The 20,402-nt window shown below is 45.4% G+C and overlaps 1 protein-coding gene across 1 annotated transcript; it reads right to left on the bottom strand.

The window, feature by feature from the left end:
- Window positions 1-518: 518 nt before the first annotated feature.
- FAM219B (family with sequence similarity 219 member B) lies at window positions 519-18,806 on the bottom strand. The gene is made up of 6 exons (XM_061595980.1): window positions 18,597-18,806; window positions 11,839-11,935; window positions 8,891-8,984; window positions 6,821-6,898; window positions 6,343-6,391; window positions 519-3,703 (listed from the first exon to the last, which is right to left on the bottom strand). Exons 1-6 carry the CDS (start codon window positions 18,681-18,683, stop codon window positions 3,548-3,550), a joined length of 561 nt encoding a protein of 186 aa, XP_061451964.1. The 5' UTR covers window positions 18,684-18,806; the 3' UTR covers window positions 519-3,547.
- Between the last annotated feature and the right edge of the window lie 1,596 nt (window positions 18,807-20,402).

The following is a 20,402-nucleotide window of genomic DNA, read 5'->3' as shown; positions in this document are numbered from 1 at the left end:
TAAGGCTGTGATCTTAGCCCCATTATAGGAGTAAATTCCATTGAATGTCTTGGGACAGGCACAGGATTGTGTTATAAAGGAATGCACCTCAGTGACAGAGCACATGCTTTGGATGCAAAAGGTTCCTGGGGTCTCCAATCAAAAGAATCTCAGGCAGGAGGTCCTAGAAAGACCTGTTTGTACTAAGGTCTTGGAGAGCTGCTGCCACCTAGACTAGACTATACTGTGCAAATGAACTGAGCCAGTATAAAGCAAGCTTCGTGAATTCATTCATGCCTTTCAAGCTCAGACTCCGTGTATCAGGAGCTGGGAACCTGTGGCCCTCCAGATGTTGAAGGATCCACACCCATCATCCTTGACCATTGGACCACACTGGCTGGGGCTGACGGGACTCAGAGCCCCAACACCACATGCAGGGCCACAGGTTCACCACTCTGGACACAAAACTGTCTCTTAATCCTCCACCATTGTAGGCCCCTCCACCAACACACACGTACAGGTAAGAAATGATCCAAGCCTTGTGTAGTACAAGGTAGAGTTTTATTGACAGACACTTCTCTTGCTCAGTATTTATAAAACTATTTGCTAGATAGTTCTCTCTCTATATATATTCAATAATATTAATATCCAATAAGATTGTCCTCTGCGCATTTCAGGGTTTGTTTTTCAATTGCATTTCATATAATGCATTTCAGTATTTTAAGGCAGCTTTTTAAACCCTTTACTGGGCAGAGTCACTGAACTCCTTTCTCTACCTTAAAATCCCCATGTACACATGAACACCCCTTCTCCAAGCCTTCAGGGCTTACTTTGCAGCAGAGAGCTAGCAGTTTTTATCTCCACTGGTCCTACTAGTGTCTAGCTTCTCTCCTGCCAATCTCATTGAACGCTGCAAACCATTAAAGCTTATTGCAACTAATATAAAATGAATACATCAAGCTTGTCCAGGGACCTCTATCTTTTACCACTGAGAAATTGTCTCTAAGATGTCCCAGGCAAAGTACGCTGTAGGCAGCAGTCAAATAAATACAGAAAATTAAAGGCAACGGAGGGGGGGAGAGGTTGCATGCATAATCCAGTGGCTGCACCAGCAACCAACTTGTCATAAATGCATGTGCACAAGTTTACTTTTTACTGATGGACTGGAAAGGGCAAAGTTTACTTGGCTTCCACTTGTGAACAATATTCCCCAGTTGACAAACATTGGTCTGTGCTATGGTGTCCTCTCCTTTGATAAACAATAATTATAGCAAAGCACACACGTTCAACTGGAAACAGCTTCCGGAGTTGCATCGGAGAGCACAGAGGATTCCAATTTAGGATCAAGTCTGCAAAGAAGCCAGAAGGGCAAGGCCTATATTCCAGGAACTTCATGCCTACCGGTAACAGTTTCCAGAGAGGAAAATATAAGCAGCGGCCACTTTTGGCTATTTATAGTAATGAGATGCAGAGGACAACAGTGCGGTGGTATCGTGCTCAAGTTGCATTAGTGCAGTCAGAGACCTGTGGGCCTCTTGTTATTAAAACTGTAATGCTACTTAGACTGCAGATGTAATATCCAGCTGTGGTCCCTGAAGACTGATGCACCAAAGACTGTTCCATTCATATTGACTTATTCTTTCCACCCAAAATTCAAGCTCAGTGGGACTGCCCAATTATTATACGGGGTACATCAGCTTTCCCCAACCAGGTGCTGCTGGACTACAGCTCCCTTCATGCCTAACCATTAGGTCACACTGGCTGGGGCTGATGGGGACCTGTAGTCCACAACCTCTGGAGGGCACCATACTGAAGAAGATAATTGCTAGCTACTTCCCCTTGCCTCAATCGTACATGCTAACAGGGCCCCCCACACACAAAGCAGCACCCACCATGAAGAACCCACACACAATGGTGACAATTCCTTCCTTTCCCGTTCTCTACAGTTGCTACATAAAGCGAGCCACGACTGGTGCTCGTGGCTCAGAAGGGATGGATCTCAGCTCTTGCTACCAAACTATCATTTAGCATACATGGAAACACAATCAAAATGACCCTTACAAGCTGCTTGAAATCAATGGGGAAAACATCCCTTGTTTCCTGCAGCTTTTAGAGGCCCGAATGCAAAGTGAGGCTTCGTATTTCTATGCAAATTAAGTCAGAAACGAAAGCAGGGATAGGAAATCTGTGGCCCTCCAGATCAGCCTTCCTCAACCTGGTTGAGGCTCTCATCAGCCTCAGCCACCATGGCCAATGGTCCTGGATGATCAGAGTTGTAGTCCAGCAACAACATTTGGAGGGCCCGCAGGTTCTCCAGCACTGAACTAGCATGTCCACTAGGACTGAACTAGCATGTCCACAGACACTAGGAGGCACCACTGGTCTAGATACCTGGTCTAGATACCTGACCACACCAAGGCAGGCAACGATAAAAATAAGGCCATGGAAGCCAAAAGCCTACCCTCTCCTTCTCTGCTTGGCCTCCATTTCACTTCCGAAAAGGGTAGGGAAAAGGAAACAAGCTTCTCTGAATCAGTGCGAACTCCCCCATCAGAGCAAACTGCTGCAACAATGACCTAAGCCAACCATGACCTTTTGCAGCCTCCCAGGGGAATGTCAGTTTCATGGGCCATTTTGTCAGAAGCTCAGCCTCCAAGACAGGAAGAGTGACCCTCTCCTCCATCTGTGTGTGTGTGTGTGTGGTGGGGAGAACTACATCTCCCCCCCCTCAAAAAAAAAGGTTTGGTAGGTCTCTCTTTCTTGAGGCTGAGACTAGGATGCTGAGGGCCAATCTGAGATTATGCCGCAGGAGGGCTTCGAAAGCCCCTCGAGGGAACAGGGTATGAGCAATATGCTTTCGGATGCCAAAGCCATCAGATGGCTAGCCAGGCATCCAAGAGACTCCGAGCCAGAGGCATGAGCTGCTCCACCCACGCAGCTTGTGAGGGGAGCTTCTCTGTCCGAGGAAGTCTGCACTAAGACATCTTCATCCATCTCTGCAAGGCCTTCACCACCCATGGAGGTGGCAGTCCAAGCACTGAAGTCCAGTGAAGGATCCACTGAGCAAGCTGGGAAGACCTTGCTTTGACCCTATGTAGTGTTTGGCTGTTTTCTGCAATCCCAAGATTTTCGTAAACTAGAGTTTTACCTTGCCTTAATCCATTATTCATTCTCTTTCACCAAAAAAAGGAAAAAGTTTGGCAGTTTGCCTTTACGGAGAAGAGCTCTCATTCCAGCCTCTTCTCCCATCTGCTGTGCAGCATTTTTCCACAAAGGCAATCCTAGGCAAGGTAACCCGCTGGCTGTAAGCCTTCTGAGTATTTGCACCTAACAGTTCTATATTGCACCACAGGAAATAGCTTCGAAAAAAGGCTTGGTGCTCCCAAGCAAGTGCCAACAGTGCAATGGTATGTCCTGCTCTTCTGGTCGCCAACGCACCCTTCCTCCCCCGCCCCGCTGGTTTGACCCAAGGCTTGATGCTGAACTCTGCCGCCAGGCATCCAAAAGTAAGGGGGAAAGTGCTGGTTTCTTGACCTGTGAAGTGCAGGCCCACCCCTCAGGCCACGGCTTACTGGATGGAGCAGGAGGCAGACTCCCCAAAACAACAGGGACAAGGCGAGGACGACACAGGCTTGGGAGGAATGAGGTCAAGGTCCTCATCATCTGGGATCTCATCGAGGCGATACCCATCCTGCAGCAGCTGGCGGCTGAGGTCCTGGTTGACCTGAGAAGCAAAAGGAGGGAAGAGGTGAAAAGATCTGCTGCTGAGGGACGTTCAAGGATTGTAGAATCTCTATAGCCTGAAGCAGGGGTCTTTCCGATGTTGCTGGACTACAGCTCCCATCATCCCTGGCCATTGGACATGCTGGTTGGGGCTGATGGGAGTCCGACAATGTCCCCTGGAGGGCGACAGGTACCTCATCCCTGCCTCCGACTTACCGCTTCTGTGCTGCATTCCGGACTGTGCTGTTTCAAGCACACCCAATACACGTGGGGTCCCAGAGTTAAATGTTTTGTGTGTGCGCGCATGTGCGTTTGGGATGCAGCCTTCAAAGCTCCCTCATCTACAGAGGGACAGCAGGAAGTGTTGAAGGGGTGGGTCACATCGGCTGTCAGGCAGCCCACTCTGTGCCTTCAAAGTCCTCCCTTCTCAGGTGGGAGACTGCCCAGAGTGAGAAAGCTTTCTCAATGAAGGGACGATTCAGCCTGCATTTGTTCTCTGCTCCTTCCCTGCCTCAGGAGTCCTTCAGGTGCAGCATGAAGAGTGACTAGATGGCAATCAGGGGACACATGCCCCTTGTGCAAGGGAATATGTCTTCAGCCGAAGCCAATGTATTCAACTTAGGAAAATAAACCCACCATATCTAAGAATTGAATCTTGATTTTGTGAATAAGCCTCATTTTTTAAACCTCCCTAGTCTTTTATTACAACACCTTTTGTCCATCTGGATCCCTTCTGTTCCCAAACCTTGTATCTTGCCAAAAGTAGTTTAAATTCCGCCTCTAATTACCACTAAGTGTCAGAACTTATATGAAATGCATACAAAACAAACGCCAGGCTTGGACTTTCAATCTCTTTTCACACATCTTACAAGAACACAAGGATGCTTTTAGCACTGAGCTACGATCCTTCCCCTGCAATTCACATAGATTTGCCCATTGTACCTGCTTGGAGACTGTATGTTGCCATGGGGAAATGAAATCTAGCGTCTGTTCATTTCCAAGAATACAGCTCCCATTATCCCTGACCACCATTGCCCCAACGGAAAGCTCTCCGGAGGGCAGCTTCTCTTTTCTTTCCAACTGGCTTTCTGTGTGTGTTGAAGCTGTAGCCCTAAGACCAATTAACAGCACAATCCTATGCATATCTATTTAGGAGAAAGTACTTTTACAGGTCCCCTGTAGGATGCACACCTTAACGTGGTGAGGGGCTTTGAGAGTGCTGAAGAAGCTAAGAGCAATGCCGTCAGGAGTTTAGACCAAGAGGCTAGACTCCTAGCAGGGGCACCCAAGGTGGAATGGTCAAAGCTGAAACACCAGACTAAGATGCATCCGAACTCAGAGGAAGGCAATGGTAAACCACCTCTGAATATCTCTTACCATGAAAACCCTAACCAAAATGGAGACAATAGTCAAGAAATCAGAAGAAGGCTAGGACTGGGGAGGGCAGCTGTGAGAGAACTAGAAAAGGTCCTCAAATGCAAAGATGTATCACTGAACACTAAAGCCAGGATTATTCAGACCATGGTATTCCTGATCTCTATGTATGGATGTGAAAGTTGGACAGTGAAAAAAGCAGATAAGAGAAAAATCAACTCATTTGAAATGTGGTGTTGGAGGACAGCTTTGCAGATACCATGGACTGAGAAAAAGACCAATAATTGGGTGTTAGAACAAATTAAACCAACTGTCACTAGAAGCTAAAATGATGAAACTGAGGTTATCATACTTTGGACACATCATAAGACATGATTCACTGGAAAAGATAATGATGCTGGGAAAAACAGAAGGGAATAGAAAAAGAGGAAGGCCAAACAAGAGATGGATTGATTCCATAAAGGAAGCCGCAGACCTGAACTTACAAGACCTGAACAGGGTGGTTCATGCTCTTGGAGGTCGCTGATTCATAGGGTCCCCATAAGTCGTAGTCGACTTGGAGGCACATAACAACAACCTTTACAGGACTCGATTGCAGTCTTAATGAGGAAGAAAGGCCTACAGAACTCTTCTGCCCAGAAATAATGTTGTTCATCACCATGAATTTATGAGAAGATGTAGGCACAAATATAAATACAGAGACACGTATGCATGTTCATAAAGCAGGGATGCCCCTCCAGATGTTGCTGGACTACCAAGTCTAACATCCCTGACCATTATCCAAGCTGGCAAGGGTGACTGGAGTTGAAGTCTAACAAAGTCTGTAGGGCCACAGGTTTCCCACCACTGGATATTAGGGAGAGGGAATGATGAGTGTAAAAACATCCAGGGTTCGTCACAGACACTCCAGCTAAAAGTCTTTGCTCACTAGCCATCTGAAGTTAAAAACAAATAGACAGACAGACACCACCGCATGCATATCAAACTCTGCCAATAGAATTTCAGCAGGTGCTTTCAGTTTTAACCTTTAAGTACCTGCTGAAAACTTTCTGTTCCACCAGGCTTATGCAGGCAATTAAGAACATGCTTTTTTCGCAACAACTGACCTTTGTTTTATTGCATTTTTAATGTTTTTTATTCAATGGTTGTTGTTTTAAATATGTTGTAAACCACTTTGATGTTTTTAACGAAACAGCAGTATACAAATATTTTTATAAATAAATAAACATACATATATTTAAGAAACAAGATATGCACCAGACTTGCCTCTGCAGAGGAATAACCAGAAGAACATCTTGATTCCAACTCCTCATCACTAGGAGACAAAAAAAACTAAGGGGTCAGGACAAGTGAAAAGGGTATTTCTAATACATTTCTGGTTCCCAATTCACTGATAAAAATCAGAAGGTTTTGTGCTATCACTGGAAGCTTGACACCCATACGAACATAAGGTGACCCTGCTGGATCCGATTAGTCTAGCATCCTGTTCTCAAAGCAGCCAACCCACAAGCAAGGCATGAACACAATAAGCATCCCCTGTGGTTGTGCCTCAAAAATGGATCTTCAGAGGCATACTGCTTCTGAACCTGGAGATCCTACATAGTCACTGTGACCAGCAGCCTTTCGTAGACTGATCCACCTTGCTGACTCCCCTTTTTGGAGCCCTCTAAATTGATGGCCAACGTTCAAATCTCTTTGCCCTTTCCTGCCCAAGAACAACAAGCAGGTCCCACTCAGCACTCACCTGTCAGAATCCAGGGACACCAGGGTTTCGTCTGAGGTCTGGCTGAGAGCAGCATAGCCCTTGTTGAACTTCACTGACCTGGAGATAGAGTTACAAACCAACAGAAAGCATCTAAGTGTAAGGGAATGAAAAGGGGGGAGGGAAGAGGACGGTGCGGTGCAGTGAACAGGGTGCAATGTTCGGATGTGGAAGACCTACATTCAAATCCTCACTCAGGCAGAAAATGGCCTTGGGTAAGTCACATTGTCTCAACTGGACAAACCTGATGGGGCTATTGCAACGTCAGAAGTGAAATAAGACAGACACAATGAATGAAGCACAATCTTGGTATTGGAGGTGGAGGGGAAGAGCAAAGTGTTATAAAAGAACGTACAGATGGGGCTGTTCATACTCTGGCCAAAGGTTTTGTATCAAGTTCTGTGTCTAATTCTGGAAACAAAATTCAAATTAATTCAAAGCTGAATTCTGCAGTCAAGCTGACTTGTGGATATGTGGGACAGCAGAAGCTGCCATAACCACATTAGACCATCGGGCAATCTAGCTCGGTATAATTTACACTGAACGCCTGCGGCTCTCTAGAGTTTCAAACAGGGGTCTCTACCAGCCCTACTTTTCGATGCCCTTGAGGAATGAACCTGGGACTATTTGCATGAAAACCATGTGCTCTACCACTGAACTACAGCCCTTCTCTTAAACTATGCAAGCTGCCCATTTCTAGAGGCATTTGCTTATTTTCATAATTCATGCCACCCTGTTAGTCATGGAGAGCAGTAAACAGCTAAGCTAGGCAGCACACCAAGGCTGCAGTCTAATGCACACTTACTAGTTAACTCCCACTGAACTCAGGACCTGCTTCTGAGAAAATAAGCAGACGATCAGCAACATCTTCCTCAGCTCTAACTTCCAAGACCCCATCAAAACTTAACTAGAAGAAGCTTGCTTTCTTAAAGACCAACATGCTGATTTTGGCATCCAGTCTACAGGTGCATAGCTCTGCATATTATTATTTTCAGTGTGCTGAGTAACATTGCAGTTATCATCTCATGTGCTCTGTTAGGCAGGCCTGTGATATTTCCTGTTTTTGTTTTCTTTTAGGTGAGGAAGAATGGGAGGAGAAAGAGGAATGTACTCAAAGACCTCAAAAATCCTTGGGTATAGTAGGATTTGAAGCCATGCCTAGTATTCTGTCAACTGGACTCCGAGACCACATATCATGATGGAGATAAGAGTCTAGCAACAAGTAGAGAGTCACAGGTTCCTCATTGTTGCTCCAGAGCAGGTCACTGATCAGATCCTTCTCTCTCTCACCTTCTGCAGGCCAAATTTGACAGGTGAATGGGGCACCCACCTTTTAATCACCTGACAACACAATGATGTCAGGCAATGCTGTTTTGCCCTCACGGTTTAAAATCAAACCAGGTGGGCAAATGCACAGCATGCAAAGCACCTTTCAAAGTACTCCACAAGATCCACCAATCAGCTGATTGGTAGATCTTGTTGATCACTTTTTAAGGAGCTTTGCAAGACTTGAAATTCAGTGGAGTGTTGGGTCTTCCTGCGCCTTTTGCACAGGGCTTGACAGGTGCTACCAATCAGCTGATGGATGATGCCTGCAAACCCCTTTTGGCTGAGCCACATCTTTACCTGCCCCACACCTGATGAAATGGCCTTGTGGGCCAAAGGGGGAGGACAGGCGGGCCTCTACTCCAGAGCAAAGTACTTGTGTTAAGTCAGAGCAGCTCTCTAGTATTTGAGGCAGAGATGACATTCACCACTCATCACTATCATGCCATGCAAGAGATCCTGTTCTGGCTCGTGATCTCTCCAATTCCATCATTCAAAAATAAATGCAGTCAACAGCACTGGCTAGCAGTGGTCTGCCCTGTGATGATGAGTTCCAGTTTTTCTGCACCCAGAGGTTGCATACGTTGTCCCTAACCCTCCCACCTATCCAAGACAGATACCTGGGACCATGTATTCGAGATGCTCAGCTTCCCGTATGCCCTGCATACTGGGGAATTCTGAAAAGCAATCACCACCATTCAACAATAAGAGGAAAATGGACTGGACCTCTTGGCTGCTGGCTTGGGCTGGTGCCGGACAGCTCCTGAAAGCGCTCCTCCCTTCCTCCGCAGCATCGCCTTTGCCATCTCACGATGTTTCTCTGTAACCCCAAAAATGACCAACACAAACTCAGTTTATCATAATGCCGTTGTATAAATCTATGGTGCGGCCGCATTTGGAATACTGTGTACAGTTCTGGTCGCCTCATCTCAAAAAGGGTATTATAGAGTTGGAAAAGGTTCAGAAGAGGGCAACCAGAATGATCAAGGGGATGGAGCGACTCCCTTACGAGGAAAGGTTGCAGCATTTGGGGCTTTTTAGTTTAGAGAAAAGGCGGGTCAGAGGAGACATGATAGAAGTGTATAAAATGATGCATGGCATTGAGAAAGTGGATAGAGAAAAGTTCTTCTCCCCCTCTCATAATACTAGAACTCGTGGACATTCAAAGAAGCTGAATGTTGGAAGATTCAGGACAGACAAAAGGAAGTACTTCTTTACTCAGCGCATAGTTAAACTACGGAATTTGCTCCCACAAGATGCAGTAATGGCCACCAGCTTGGACGGCTTTAAAAGAAGATTAGACAAATTCATGGAGGACAGGGCTATCAATGGCTACTAGCCGTGATGGCTGTGCTGTGCCACCCTAGTCAGAGGCAGCATGCTTCTGAAAACCAGTTGCCGGAAGCCTCAGGAGGGGAGAGTGTTCTTGCACTCGGGTCCTGCTTGCGGGCTTCCCCCAGGCACCTGGTTGGCCACTGTGAGAACAGGATGCTGGACTAGATGGGCCACTGGCCTGATCCAGCAGGCTCTTCTTATATTCTTATGTTCAGTGAGTATTCATTGTCTTCATGTTCCAGGGGAGGATGACCTCCCCAAAACCACAGCCTATCAATCTATGCTGCCTCCAGGACAAGTTCACACAAAAATCCACACTGGAACAACTCTACCTGCACAGAAAGTTAGTCATCTTAATCCAGTGGCTGCACAGCAAGATGTCAACACACTTTCACAAATGCTTGCTATCCATTAAAGCAGGGGTATGGCAACACTGCTTTAACTACACCACTGCTGTTGGAGCCATCACAGAAAATTTCCGAAGCGTTCCCACCCATGCAGTTATACTTATATATTTATTTATTTATTGCATTTGTATACTGCCCCATAGCCGAAGCTCTCTGGGCGGCTTAAAACAATTAAAACATTAAAAACAAATATACAAATTTAAAACACATTTTTAGAAAGCAATTTAAAAACACATGCTAAAATGCCTGGGAGAAAAGTCTTGACCTGGTGCCGAAAAGATAACAGTGTTGGCGCCAGGCGCACCTCGTCAACAAGATCATTCCATAATTTCAGGGCCACCACTGAGAAGGCCCTCTCCCTTGTGTACGGGTGAATCCACACCATTTGCTTATCTTCCAAATGCAGGGTGGGAAGGTCTGTTCAAAACATAAGAGCGCTGCTGGATCAGGTCAAAGGCCCATCTTGTCCAGCATCCTGTTATCACAGCCATCATCCAGATGTCTCTGGGAAGCCAGCAAGCAGGACCTGACTGCAACAACACTCTCCCCACATGTGATTTCCAGCAACTAGGTTTGAGAGGCACGCTGCCTCCAACAGCCATTCTGGCTAGTGGTCACTGATAGTCTTATTGCCCATGTTATTTCCATTCCTTCCTCCTGACGCACTTTCTGCCTAGCATTGGAGAAAACCGTGACTGTTTCTGCCTCCCTAGTCAAGTCAATTAGGGAAAAATTAATCCACAAGGCCTTTGGCACCACCCCCTAGTCTCCATGCCTTACTGCAGGTTGGGGAAACCTGTGACTGTCCAGACATTATTGGATTGAAGCTCCCATCATCCCTGACCACTGGCTATGAAGGTTCCATCATCCCTGCCATACTGCAATTAAGCCTAATTAAGCCCCGGGCTCCTTTGGAGGAAGGTGTGCGACATAAATCTAATAAATAATAAGTATGTACAACTGCAGTCATCACATATTCTTCTCCTGCCTCCATTCTCATCCCTTTTGTTGTCTCCCTTATAGCTTTGTAAGTCCCTTGGAGCATGGACCTCTATTGTCATTCTTTGAAAAATTCCATGTACACGGATGGCCATAAGCAGACATATTATTATTAACAACAATCTCGTTTCAACTAGAGGTGAGCAGCAGTGTCAGGCAAATAATGAATCAAAGTGGGGTGTTTAAGAGGGATTCTGGGCTTCTTCGAGGCAAAATGAGATTTGTACAAGGCATCCTGAGTCAAAGCAGGGACTCTTTCAAAATGCCTTGGGACAATGAACAACAACAAATGCTAAAAGCAAGTGTCTGCTAAAAGCGAAAACACTGTCTCTAACCTAACCAAACAGTAGGGCCCCACTCATATGGTAGGTTAGGTTCCAGACCCCTGCCGAAAAGTGAAAACCGCCGAAAAGCGGAAACCACCAAAAAGCGGATCAGCTGTAGCACAGGGGTCTGGCACCTAACCCGCTGATTGCGCCGGAGATCAGCTGTAGAGCGCTACAGCTGATCTTCCCCTACTCCAGCGCGATCAGATTGAGCACAGGAGTCTGATCGCACCAGAAGAGATCAGCTGTAGCGGTCTACAGCTGATCTTCCCCCCCTCCAGCTGATCGCCTCACTGGCACCGTATTAGCGGAATGCTGAGAAGCAGGGCCCTACTGTATAAGGAAAACTCCAGGAAAGGGGGTGATATTCATCCCTTTTTCAACACTCTGAATACCAGTGGCTCAGGAATATGAGCGGGGAGCATGCTATCATGCACATGTGCTGCTTTGTGGGCTTCCCATAGGCATCTGGTTGGCCACTGTGAGGATACTGGAGAGGATGGGTTTGTGGTCTAATCCAGCAGGGCTCTTCCTATGTTCTTCAAGTGGGGAGACTACTGTACCTGTGAAGGCTTCCCATGTGATTTAGATTCTGGTCTTGACTTACGTAGCTTATTCTGCAATGAAGGAACTTTGCTCATGATGTACGGCCCCCTTTTTTCCACTGGAGCTTCCCTGCTTGTTCTCTTCTTATCCCTCTGCCCCTGTTAGAACAGTTTAACAGCAGTTGCAATGAATAATGTCCACCCCAAAGAGAGCACAAAGATCCTAAGTAGGAGAGTTTCCCTGCCTTTTAGAATATCAAGGTTCTTATTGATTACGTTGCGGGCCCCGTATCACACATATACACCTTTTATTTATGGCATTGTTGCACTGCTTTAGCATAAGACGCCTTGAGAGGTTTGCAAAAGTACAAAAATTATTTTGTTGTTGTTCCCAAAACAGCCGAATGAAGGATGAGTGTGTTTAGTAAACATTGAATGTTGAAGGACTAGTGTGTGTACATGCATGTGTGTAATGGAACAGAGTAGCTGATATTCTGAACAAGGAGCACTTTGTTGCAAGTCCCACTACTAAATAAAGATGATGATGCCCAAATTCAACTCTCTCTCATGGCAGGGCTATATAGATTTACATCACCTGCCAATATAGTATTTCTGACAGCAAACTTCCCTTTGCCCAAATTGTCCATGTGATTAATTGCACCTCCTCCCTGTTTAGCACTCAATGCACACTTCTAGGTCAAAGGAAAGACGACCAGTGCAAAGATTTCAAACATGCAAGAATCAGAGTCTCAAGTGCTCACTCAAGGCTGCTTGCATCATTCAGCTATTTCCATGTGGTTGTTTGCAGGTGCAGGGGCTTGAAACCCAGCTCAAGATCATTCCAAGTGCCAGCTTCCTTGAGGAAGTCTTGCTTCCTGCACTCAGCACTAAAAGTCAGTTTGAAAGTAGGCCCAACCCAACAGCAATGTAGGGAGAGGAACTGGCAGGCAGGAGGAAAGGGTGGGGCCTCCTCAGAGACATTAAACCTGTCCCAAATCCCATGTCCAGGACTTCCTAGATCCTCCCCTATCATTCTAAGCAGCTAACTTAGTAACCTCTAGCATATGGGGTTCAGCAAATTCTGCTACTCCAGCTTTTTCTCCCACTGTAGTATGCCTCTGAATACCAGTTACAGGGAATCATAAGTGGGGAAAGCTCTGTTGCACTCAGGTCCTCCTTGCAGGCTTCCCGCAGGCATTTGGTTGGCTACTGTGAGAACACGATGCTGGACTAGATGGGCCTTTGGCCTGATCACAGCCACTCCGTTCTGTTCCCTTCCTCCCAACAGTCAACTCATTGTTCCATGGCCACTGGGCATTTTAGGGATCTTGCACCCCTTTAAAGTTTTTTCCTCTAAAGATTTTTAGTGCTTATGCAAATTTTGGGGATTCCCCAAGACTGCTGATACTTCCCTCTTGTGGGTGGTGCCGTTTTGGCAACATAAGCAACGGCCTGAAAACGGGAAAGAATGATAATGTGGATGTGTCTCAGCTTGTATCCCAGCTCCTCCAACAGTTAGTAACCCTCCCCCCTCCACCTAAATCTAATTCTCAACACCCCCATCCTCGGCACACGTTCCAAAGCAAAGTCCTAAACTCTGGCTCAGTGACTTTCCACAACACCCCTCCTTCTTTTTCCAGAGGTCTCAACATCTGGCTCCCCCTTTCCTAAGGCTTAGATGACTTTAAAAGAAGATTAGACCATCCTGGTAAATAAGCCCATGAAAGTTACCTGCCTGTGAAAAAACCTTTACTAGCCTACTGGCGGCTGACAGCAGAGGGATCCTGAACAAGGAGCACTTTGTTGCAAGTCCCACTAGTAAATGATGATGATAATGTCCATCACCTGCCAATATAGTATTTCTAACAGCAAATTTCCCTTTGCCCAAATTGTCCATGTGATTAATTGCACCCCCTCCTCCAGAGGCCCACTGCATTTCTTCGCCGGACATGGAAGAAAGGGCTTCCCTCCTTCGGAAGCCCACTTGGTTTCTGTCTCTCCTCCACTGGCCCGCTCACTCACCTACATGCAGGTCCTTGTCACCTATGGATACCACCAGGCACGTGCTGTTGCTCCCCACCAGGGCAGGTATTCAGGAGCATGCTGTCTGCGAACCTGGCCACAGTAACCAACCATCATGACCAATAGCCACTGATTCTCATTTTTGCATTTAGCCATGACAGCTGAACATATTTAGGGACAGCGTAGAGCATGTAGCAACAAATACATGTTGCTGTGGGAACAACAGCGGGAGAAGGTATTGCTTTCAGGCCCTGCTTGTGGGCTCCCCAGAGGCATCTGAACAACCACTGTGCAGCAAATAAGCTGGTGGGGAAGGCAGACCTTAATCATAGCAAGTCTACATGTTGTTACAAAAGGTTTAGATAAATTAAGGTTAAGGAGTATGTACAGTTCTTAAGAATGGACTCTCCATGTGCAAGGGAGCACCCTGAATATCAGTTTGCTGGGGGAATAATAGCTATCAACTTTATTCACTGTTTGTGGGCTTCCCAGAGCCATTTGTGGGCATTGTGGGAAACAGGATAGACTAGACCGGGGTGGGGAATTATCTTGGACAGGTGAGCAGATCTGCCCAGCTGTTAATCACCTGACATCACAATTACGGCAGATGACCTGTTTTTGCCCATGGAGTTTGAAATCAGACTACATAGGCAAAGAAGTGTGTGCAGCGCTTCCCAACTAGCCAACAATCAGTTCACAGTCCCAGCAGTTCCTGCAATGCCTCTTCTGTCCAAATCCAACCTTTACTTGTCCTGCAACTGACATCATATATGTCAGTTATTATACAGCCACAAGAGTGGCTGTATACTATAGCCAGTAGGGATTTTTCACGTTCTACCATGTTAAATGAAAATACCCCCCCACACCCCTTTCTGGTGCTTTGTATAGTCCCAATTCAAAACAAAAACTTACAAGTGTTATACTGTTGGATTCAGAATCACTTGCTCTACAACTCTGAAAGTTTTCTTGGTGATACACAACCCCCAAACGGAGAATCCACAGGTTAAAGTGAAAAATGGGGGAGAGAAAAACAAGAAGCTGTTTGGACTTTTTTCTTGAGAAATTCTCATAAACTGTTGAAATTCATTAAAAATCAGAGATGACTGTAAGGTATCTCTAATCAAATCCCTGAGCTTGCCCCAAACACAGACCTTCATCTTCAGTAGGTTTAAAGTAAAAAAACGGCATGGTTTGTTTTTAATTAATAGATTAAAAAATGCATTATGTGGGTGGTAACGTCACACAGGCGCAGTAGAAAGCAGTTCTTTCGTTTCACTCCCCCCCCCTTCCAGTTACTTGGAGGAAGCAGGGGAAGTCTGCTCCTGTGATTGGTAGGCAACAGACATGTGACTCACACTGGCCTTCTGCTGAGCTTGCTGCTCCCTCGTGCTCTGTGTGAGGAAGCACGAGAGAGGGGGGGGGGAAATGGCCTGTGGAGGGAGAAAGCCAGAGGGCAAAGATGATGGAGAAGGCAGCAGCAGCATGGAGGTGAGTTATGGTGATGTGTGTGTGTGTTCCCACCCCCGCTGTCTCCCGCAGCTTGTTATTTCCGCTGGCTCAATCGCCCTGCCACTCCCCACCTCCTATCCTTAAATGGGTTTATAAATTACAAAAGCTCAAATACTTTTTGTTTGCAGTGTGTGTGGCTGTTTGACCTGTGCTCATAACATTGTTGTAGTTATTTTGAGATTGTATGAGACACTTTGTTTGTAACACTTTAATCCTGAATTTAGCTCTTGGATCTTATCTCTCTCTCTCACACACACATATACACACACACTCATTAGTAAATGCATAGTGTAGCAGTGGGGAGGGGTGGATATATGCATAGGTTACAGCAGCCCTGCAAAGTAGCCTAGTGTGGCTGTACAGATATTGGGGGGGGGGGCTGAGAGGGAGTTGTGTATGACAACCCTGAAGTGTAGTCCAGTGCTGTTCAGTCTCTTGGTTTTGTGTTTTTTTCTTTTTCTTTTTTGAAAAGAACTTTTAAATTGACTGTAGCAGCAGCATTTATTTCTTTAATTTATTAAATTTATATCCCACCATTCCTCCCAGAAGGAGTCCAGGGCGGCAATGGGTGGATCATTGCTTTCCCACTCATGGGAGAAAAATAGAGGCTTCTTGTGTTTGGGTTGATGCTGGTGGTATAAATCCTTAAATGGGTTTATAAATGACAAACGCTCAAATACTTTTTGTTTAAAGTGTGTGTGGCTGTTTGACCTGTGCTCATAACATTGCTGTAGTTATTTTGAGATTTGATGCGACTCTTTGTTTTTAACACTTTAATCTTGAATTTAGCTCTTGGTTGTTTAATCTTAAATCTTTCACTCACTCACTCACTCACTCACTCACTATCTGAAGTTAGTCCTGTGTTGAAGCCCCCATCTGAAATTAGTGCTGTGTTGGTCACTGCCTCCCATTTTTGTGAAAGCCTTTGCTGTGTAGGGAAGAGGTATTTTCCTCTTCATCTTTTGCAGAGAACAGAAGGTCTTCATCAAACATTTGCAGGGGCATCAAACATTTGCAGTTAGTGTAATACCATATTACACTAATGAGGTGACCAAGTGGTTTTTCTGTTTGTGACCAGTAGTGCAGTAGCAAATTAAAAAGTGCAGGGTCTCTTCATGATAGTCACAGCCATGCCCCTCCTTTTTTTGCTGCTGGGTTGAGAATAAGATCCTTTTTAATGCCTTCTCCTATAACAATAGACGTCCCTAGCTCAGTACTGACTGACAAGGTTTCAGATAAGGATCTCTCCCAGCCCTAATTGGAGATGCTGGGTATTGAATGTGGGGACTTTTGCATGCAAAGCATGTTCTCTGCCACTAAGCCATGAGCCTATTATAAAAGTAAAGGCATTCTTGATGCTAATATAACATTTAAAATACACTGCTGAACTATTTCTGTTACTGCTGGTGCTAACCTGCACAGGATCCCATCTCTTACCTCCCGGATTAAAAAGCAGGGAAATTCACTAATAGGCAAAAAACCTTGCGGTTTAAGAATGTACCTATAGCCCACAGCTATTTCTATCAAACTTTAAGAAGCAGGGAAATTGGGTAGCTATAGTGAATGCACCAGGGGAGCAGGAGACCTGAACTCCTCTCTGAGATATTGTACTGCCCTACAAATTGGTCAAAAAGCAAACACCATTTGGGTTGGTCTTTCACAGTCCAATCCACTTCCTGTGTAGCTTGGAAGAATTTGGTAACATGTGCCTCTGAGCATATGGTGAGTGGTGGCAACACCTGCAATCAGCCCAAATAATAGAAAGAAGACATGTGCTGTGCTGATCTTGTTTTAGCAGGGAGGAAGCAACATTATTAAGACAGTTGATATAGTTCAGATGGTCACTTTGAATATATATGTCTGATTTCCTTTGCAATTTTAGTGAAGTTTCCTATAGGAAATCATTTTCTTTTGTTTCTATTTCTGTGAATATGTGAAGTACAGCAACACTTTGCAAAATTTACACTAAAAAAACTCCAAACATAATAATGGCACTGACTTCTGCAGAACAGTCTCCAGTGGACCTCAGGAGTGTGTCAATTTCCACAAGATAAAACAGTGGGAGGTGAAATATATTCTAGCAAAATGCTAGGTGTGCTCTATGTTTTTAATTGACCGCGCCCACCTTGCCTTAAATGAAGGATGCATTTCATAGCAGGATGAAAACATGCATCCTCTTTTTCCCAACAGCTAGAGTCATTGCTGAAGGAGCAACATATTGGAATCAGTCTGATTTTACATCTAACTACAGTTTCAGATTCCACTGTTAATGCACTCAAAATAGAAATAGAACATAACCTCCAATTTGAAACACAAAAGGCTGTCTACACCATCATATGACACTGACCAATAAAAAGGTTTGTAAATTAATAAAAATAAATTTGACACAGATTTCTGGGATGAATAATGAGGAAAATAAAATTTTCTAGTTTAGATTCTCTGTAGAAACAGTAGTAACACAGAAAAGAAGCAAAATAAGAACACCAACAAACATACAAAAATATAATTCTCTATCTATAGAAATGACAGGTGTTGTCACCACTCACCATATGCTCAGAGGCATGTGCTCTGATGCAGCAGGGACTAGAACAGAGGTGGGGAACCTTTGATCCTCCCCATGCTGCTGAACTACAACTCCCATCAGCCTCGGCAAGCATGGTCAATGGCCAGGGATGGTGGGAGTTGTAGTTCAGCAACTTTGTCACGGCGGAAGGCTTTCCCACACCTAGACTAGAAAGAGTCATGGTTTATCCACAGTTCTTAAACATGGTAGGAAAGAAATGAACCTTACTGTCCAGAGAAATTCTACCTCTGAAAACCACTTGTAGAGCAGAGGGGTAACAACCATGTCTGTCTGCACATGTATGTATATGTTACAGTCAGATGCTGGACTTGAGCAGTATTGGGGAACCTGTGGCCCTCCAGGGGTTGTGAGACAACTCCCATCATCCCTGACTACTGGTCATGCTGGCCGGTGCTATGCAAAGTCATGGTTTATACACAGCTTTTAAATGTGACAGCTATGAATAGAACCTCCATGTGCAGGAGCAATGTACCCCTAAATATGAGCCACTGGGAAGAGGCACAACAGCAGCAGGAGTGCTGCGATCTTCATGCTTCCCAGAGTCCCTGCGGTTAACAGGATGCGGGACTGGAGGGACCCTCGGCCTGAATCAGGAGGGCTCCAAGGCGAGAAGGCCCCAAATTGCCACCGAATCCCTCTCCCAATACAGAGCCCTCAAGCTAGGCCCCCTCCCCTCTGAAGGCCCAGGCCGGGACAGCCCCTCACCAAGTCACTGCTCGGCCCAGGCCCAGGCTGCGGCCCGGCATCTCTCCGACTCGGCACCTCCTCCCCGCCTCCATCTCCTGTCGCCATAGCCGCTTTCCTCAGAGAGGCATAGTGAAGCCACGCCTCCAGCTCAGCATCATCGCACTGGCCCGCCAATCACAAGACAAAGGCTCTTTCCTCCCCTCCGCCCCATCGAGACTTCCAAAATTCGGTGCCTCACGCTCCTTCCACCCTCCCCTCGATTGGTCAGTTTTAAAGTGTCCCACGCCTTACTACCCGAGTTGGCAGCGCTCATTTGCTGTTGCGGGGAGAAGGACCAACCAATGCGAGGCGACTCACCATCCTTTTCCAAACAGGAAAGGAGGAAGAGCAACTAAAAGTTAATAGGACTGGAGGCGACAGTCTAGGCTCCTGGCGGTGTCGCAGTTTATGGTGACTCTAAGCGTCGCATAGCTCAGCCGTCTGTCAATAATTTAAAGCTTGCCGTCTTATCGCACCCCTGGGAAACTCGAGACGAGGATTCCATACAGCGGTGTAAGAAAGGCCCAGTTATTGTGGGGAAGGGGGGGGCACACAGATTGTACCACTCCAGACTGACACTCCTTTCCCCGATATTGAATTCCGTAAAGATTTATTTAACGCGTTATGTAGGAGTATGTATTCTGATTAGTTTTCCTACCACTAAACAAATCCCTGCACACCGAAAACCAGCATATCAAGGGGGCAACAACTTTAATAGATATCTGCCAGGCTACATGTAATGCAACCTTTCAATGTGCAGGTAATTTGTTGGGTTTTCTCCCCCTTTGTTTCATGGAAGAGCTTTCATTAATGTGATAGAGCCTTTTGCAGCCCTAGGAATCTGCTTTACTCCACATCACATCTATTGCTGGCCTGGCAAGCCTAGTATTGACTGGTAGCAGCTCTCTATTGTTTCAAGCAGGTGTTTTCCCCAGACCCAACTATAGATGCCACCAGGGATTGAACCAGGACCAACAGTGTGCAAATCATGTACCACAGCCCTTCCTCTAGGTCAGGGTTATTTGTTAAGGTCTGAAACAACTACCACTAAATATTCAGGATGTGCTATCACTCCCGTCTTCCAATCAAAATTGGTGAGGCTTAGTTTACGATATCTAAGCAAATTTTTCTTGTTTTCTAAAAAAAAAACCCTCATAAACCTAGCTGTTGTAGAAGCATTAGCTTCCTAATTTCCTTTCAATGGCTTTAGACAACACACACAGCCAAGAACTGGTAATAGGTCTCCTGCATGTTTATAGGTCTCCTGCAGTTGGTCAGTATAATTTTAAGAGCAGCAATAGAAGATTATGAAAAGTAAAAACAAAGATTGCAAAACCCATTAATAGCAAGGCAAAAAGGTTGCTTCCTGAAATTTTTGATTGGACTGATGACAAAGAAAAGCTCTTTGTATTTAAACTGTTAATTGCCAGGTACTAGGATTATTTCTTTATCCAGTTTTCAGCACTGTTAAAGCAAAAAAAAACCTAGTTGTGATGCTGAAAATATAACTTGTTCCAACATTTTGTTCATTACAGACTGTAGGTACAGATTAGAGGAAAAGCTGCTTTTACAATTGTAAGTACAAAGGTCTGAAATGTAAACTTGGCACTACTAGCAAAGAAGTTTTAAGGTGAGGTTTTAAGGCTCTTCCTGTTCTATTTCCCCTCCTTATACTGCGCAAATCTAATCAAGTTAAGACTCCAAGGACTTATTACCATTCAAACCTTTTGGGAAGAGGAACAGAGTTCTGTGCTATGGAATATGAACTATTGACAAAAAGATAGT

This window comes from Rhineura floridana, chromosome 14, assembly GCF_030035675.1.
Source record: "Rhineura floridana isolate rRhiFlo1 chromosome 14, rRhiFlo1.hap2, whole genome shotgun sequence".
Taxonomy (NCBI): Eukaryota; Metazoa; Chordata; class Lepidosauria; order Squamata; family Rhineuridae; genus Rhineura; species Rhineura floridana.
The sequence above is the reverse complement of the archived record's forward strand: the minus strand, read 5'-3'. Positions and strand labels throughout refer to the sequence as shown.

Coding starts and splice junctions, on each gene's coding strand:
- FAM219B (XM_061595980.1), bottom strand. CDS start 18,683: ATGGCGACAGGAGATGGAGGCGGGGAGGAGGTGCCGAGTCGGAGAGAT. Junction 8,985..11,838: donor TTCATTGCAGAATAAGCTAC/GTAAGTCAAGAC, acceptor TTGGGGTTACAG/AGAAACATCGTGAGATGGCA. Junction 6,899..8,890: donor CCCAAGCCAGCAGCCAAGAG/GTCCAGTCCATT, acceptor CTCTATCTCCAG/GTCAGTGAAGTTCAACAAGG.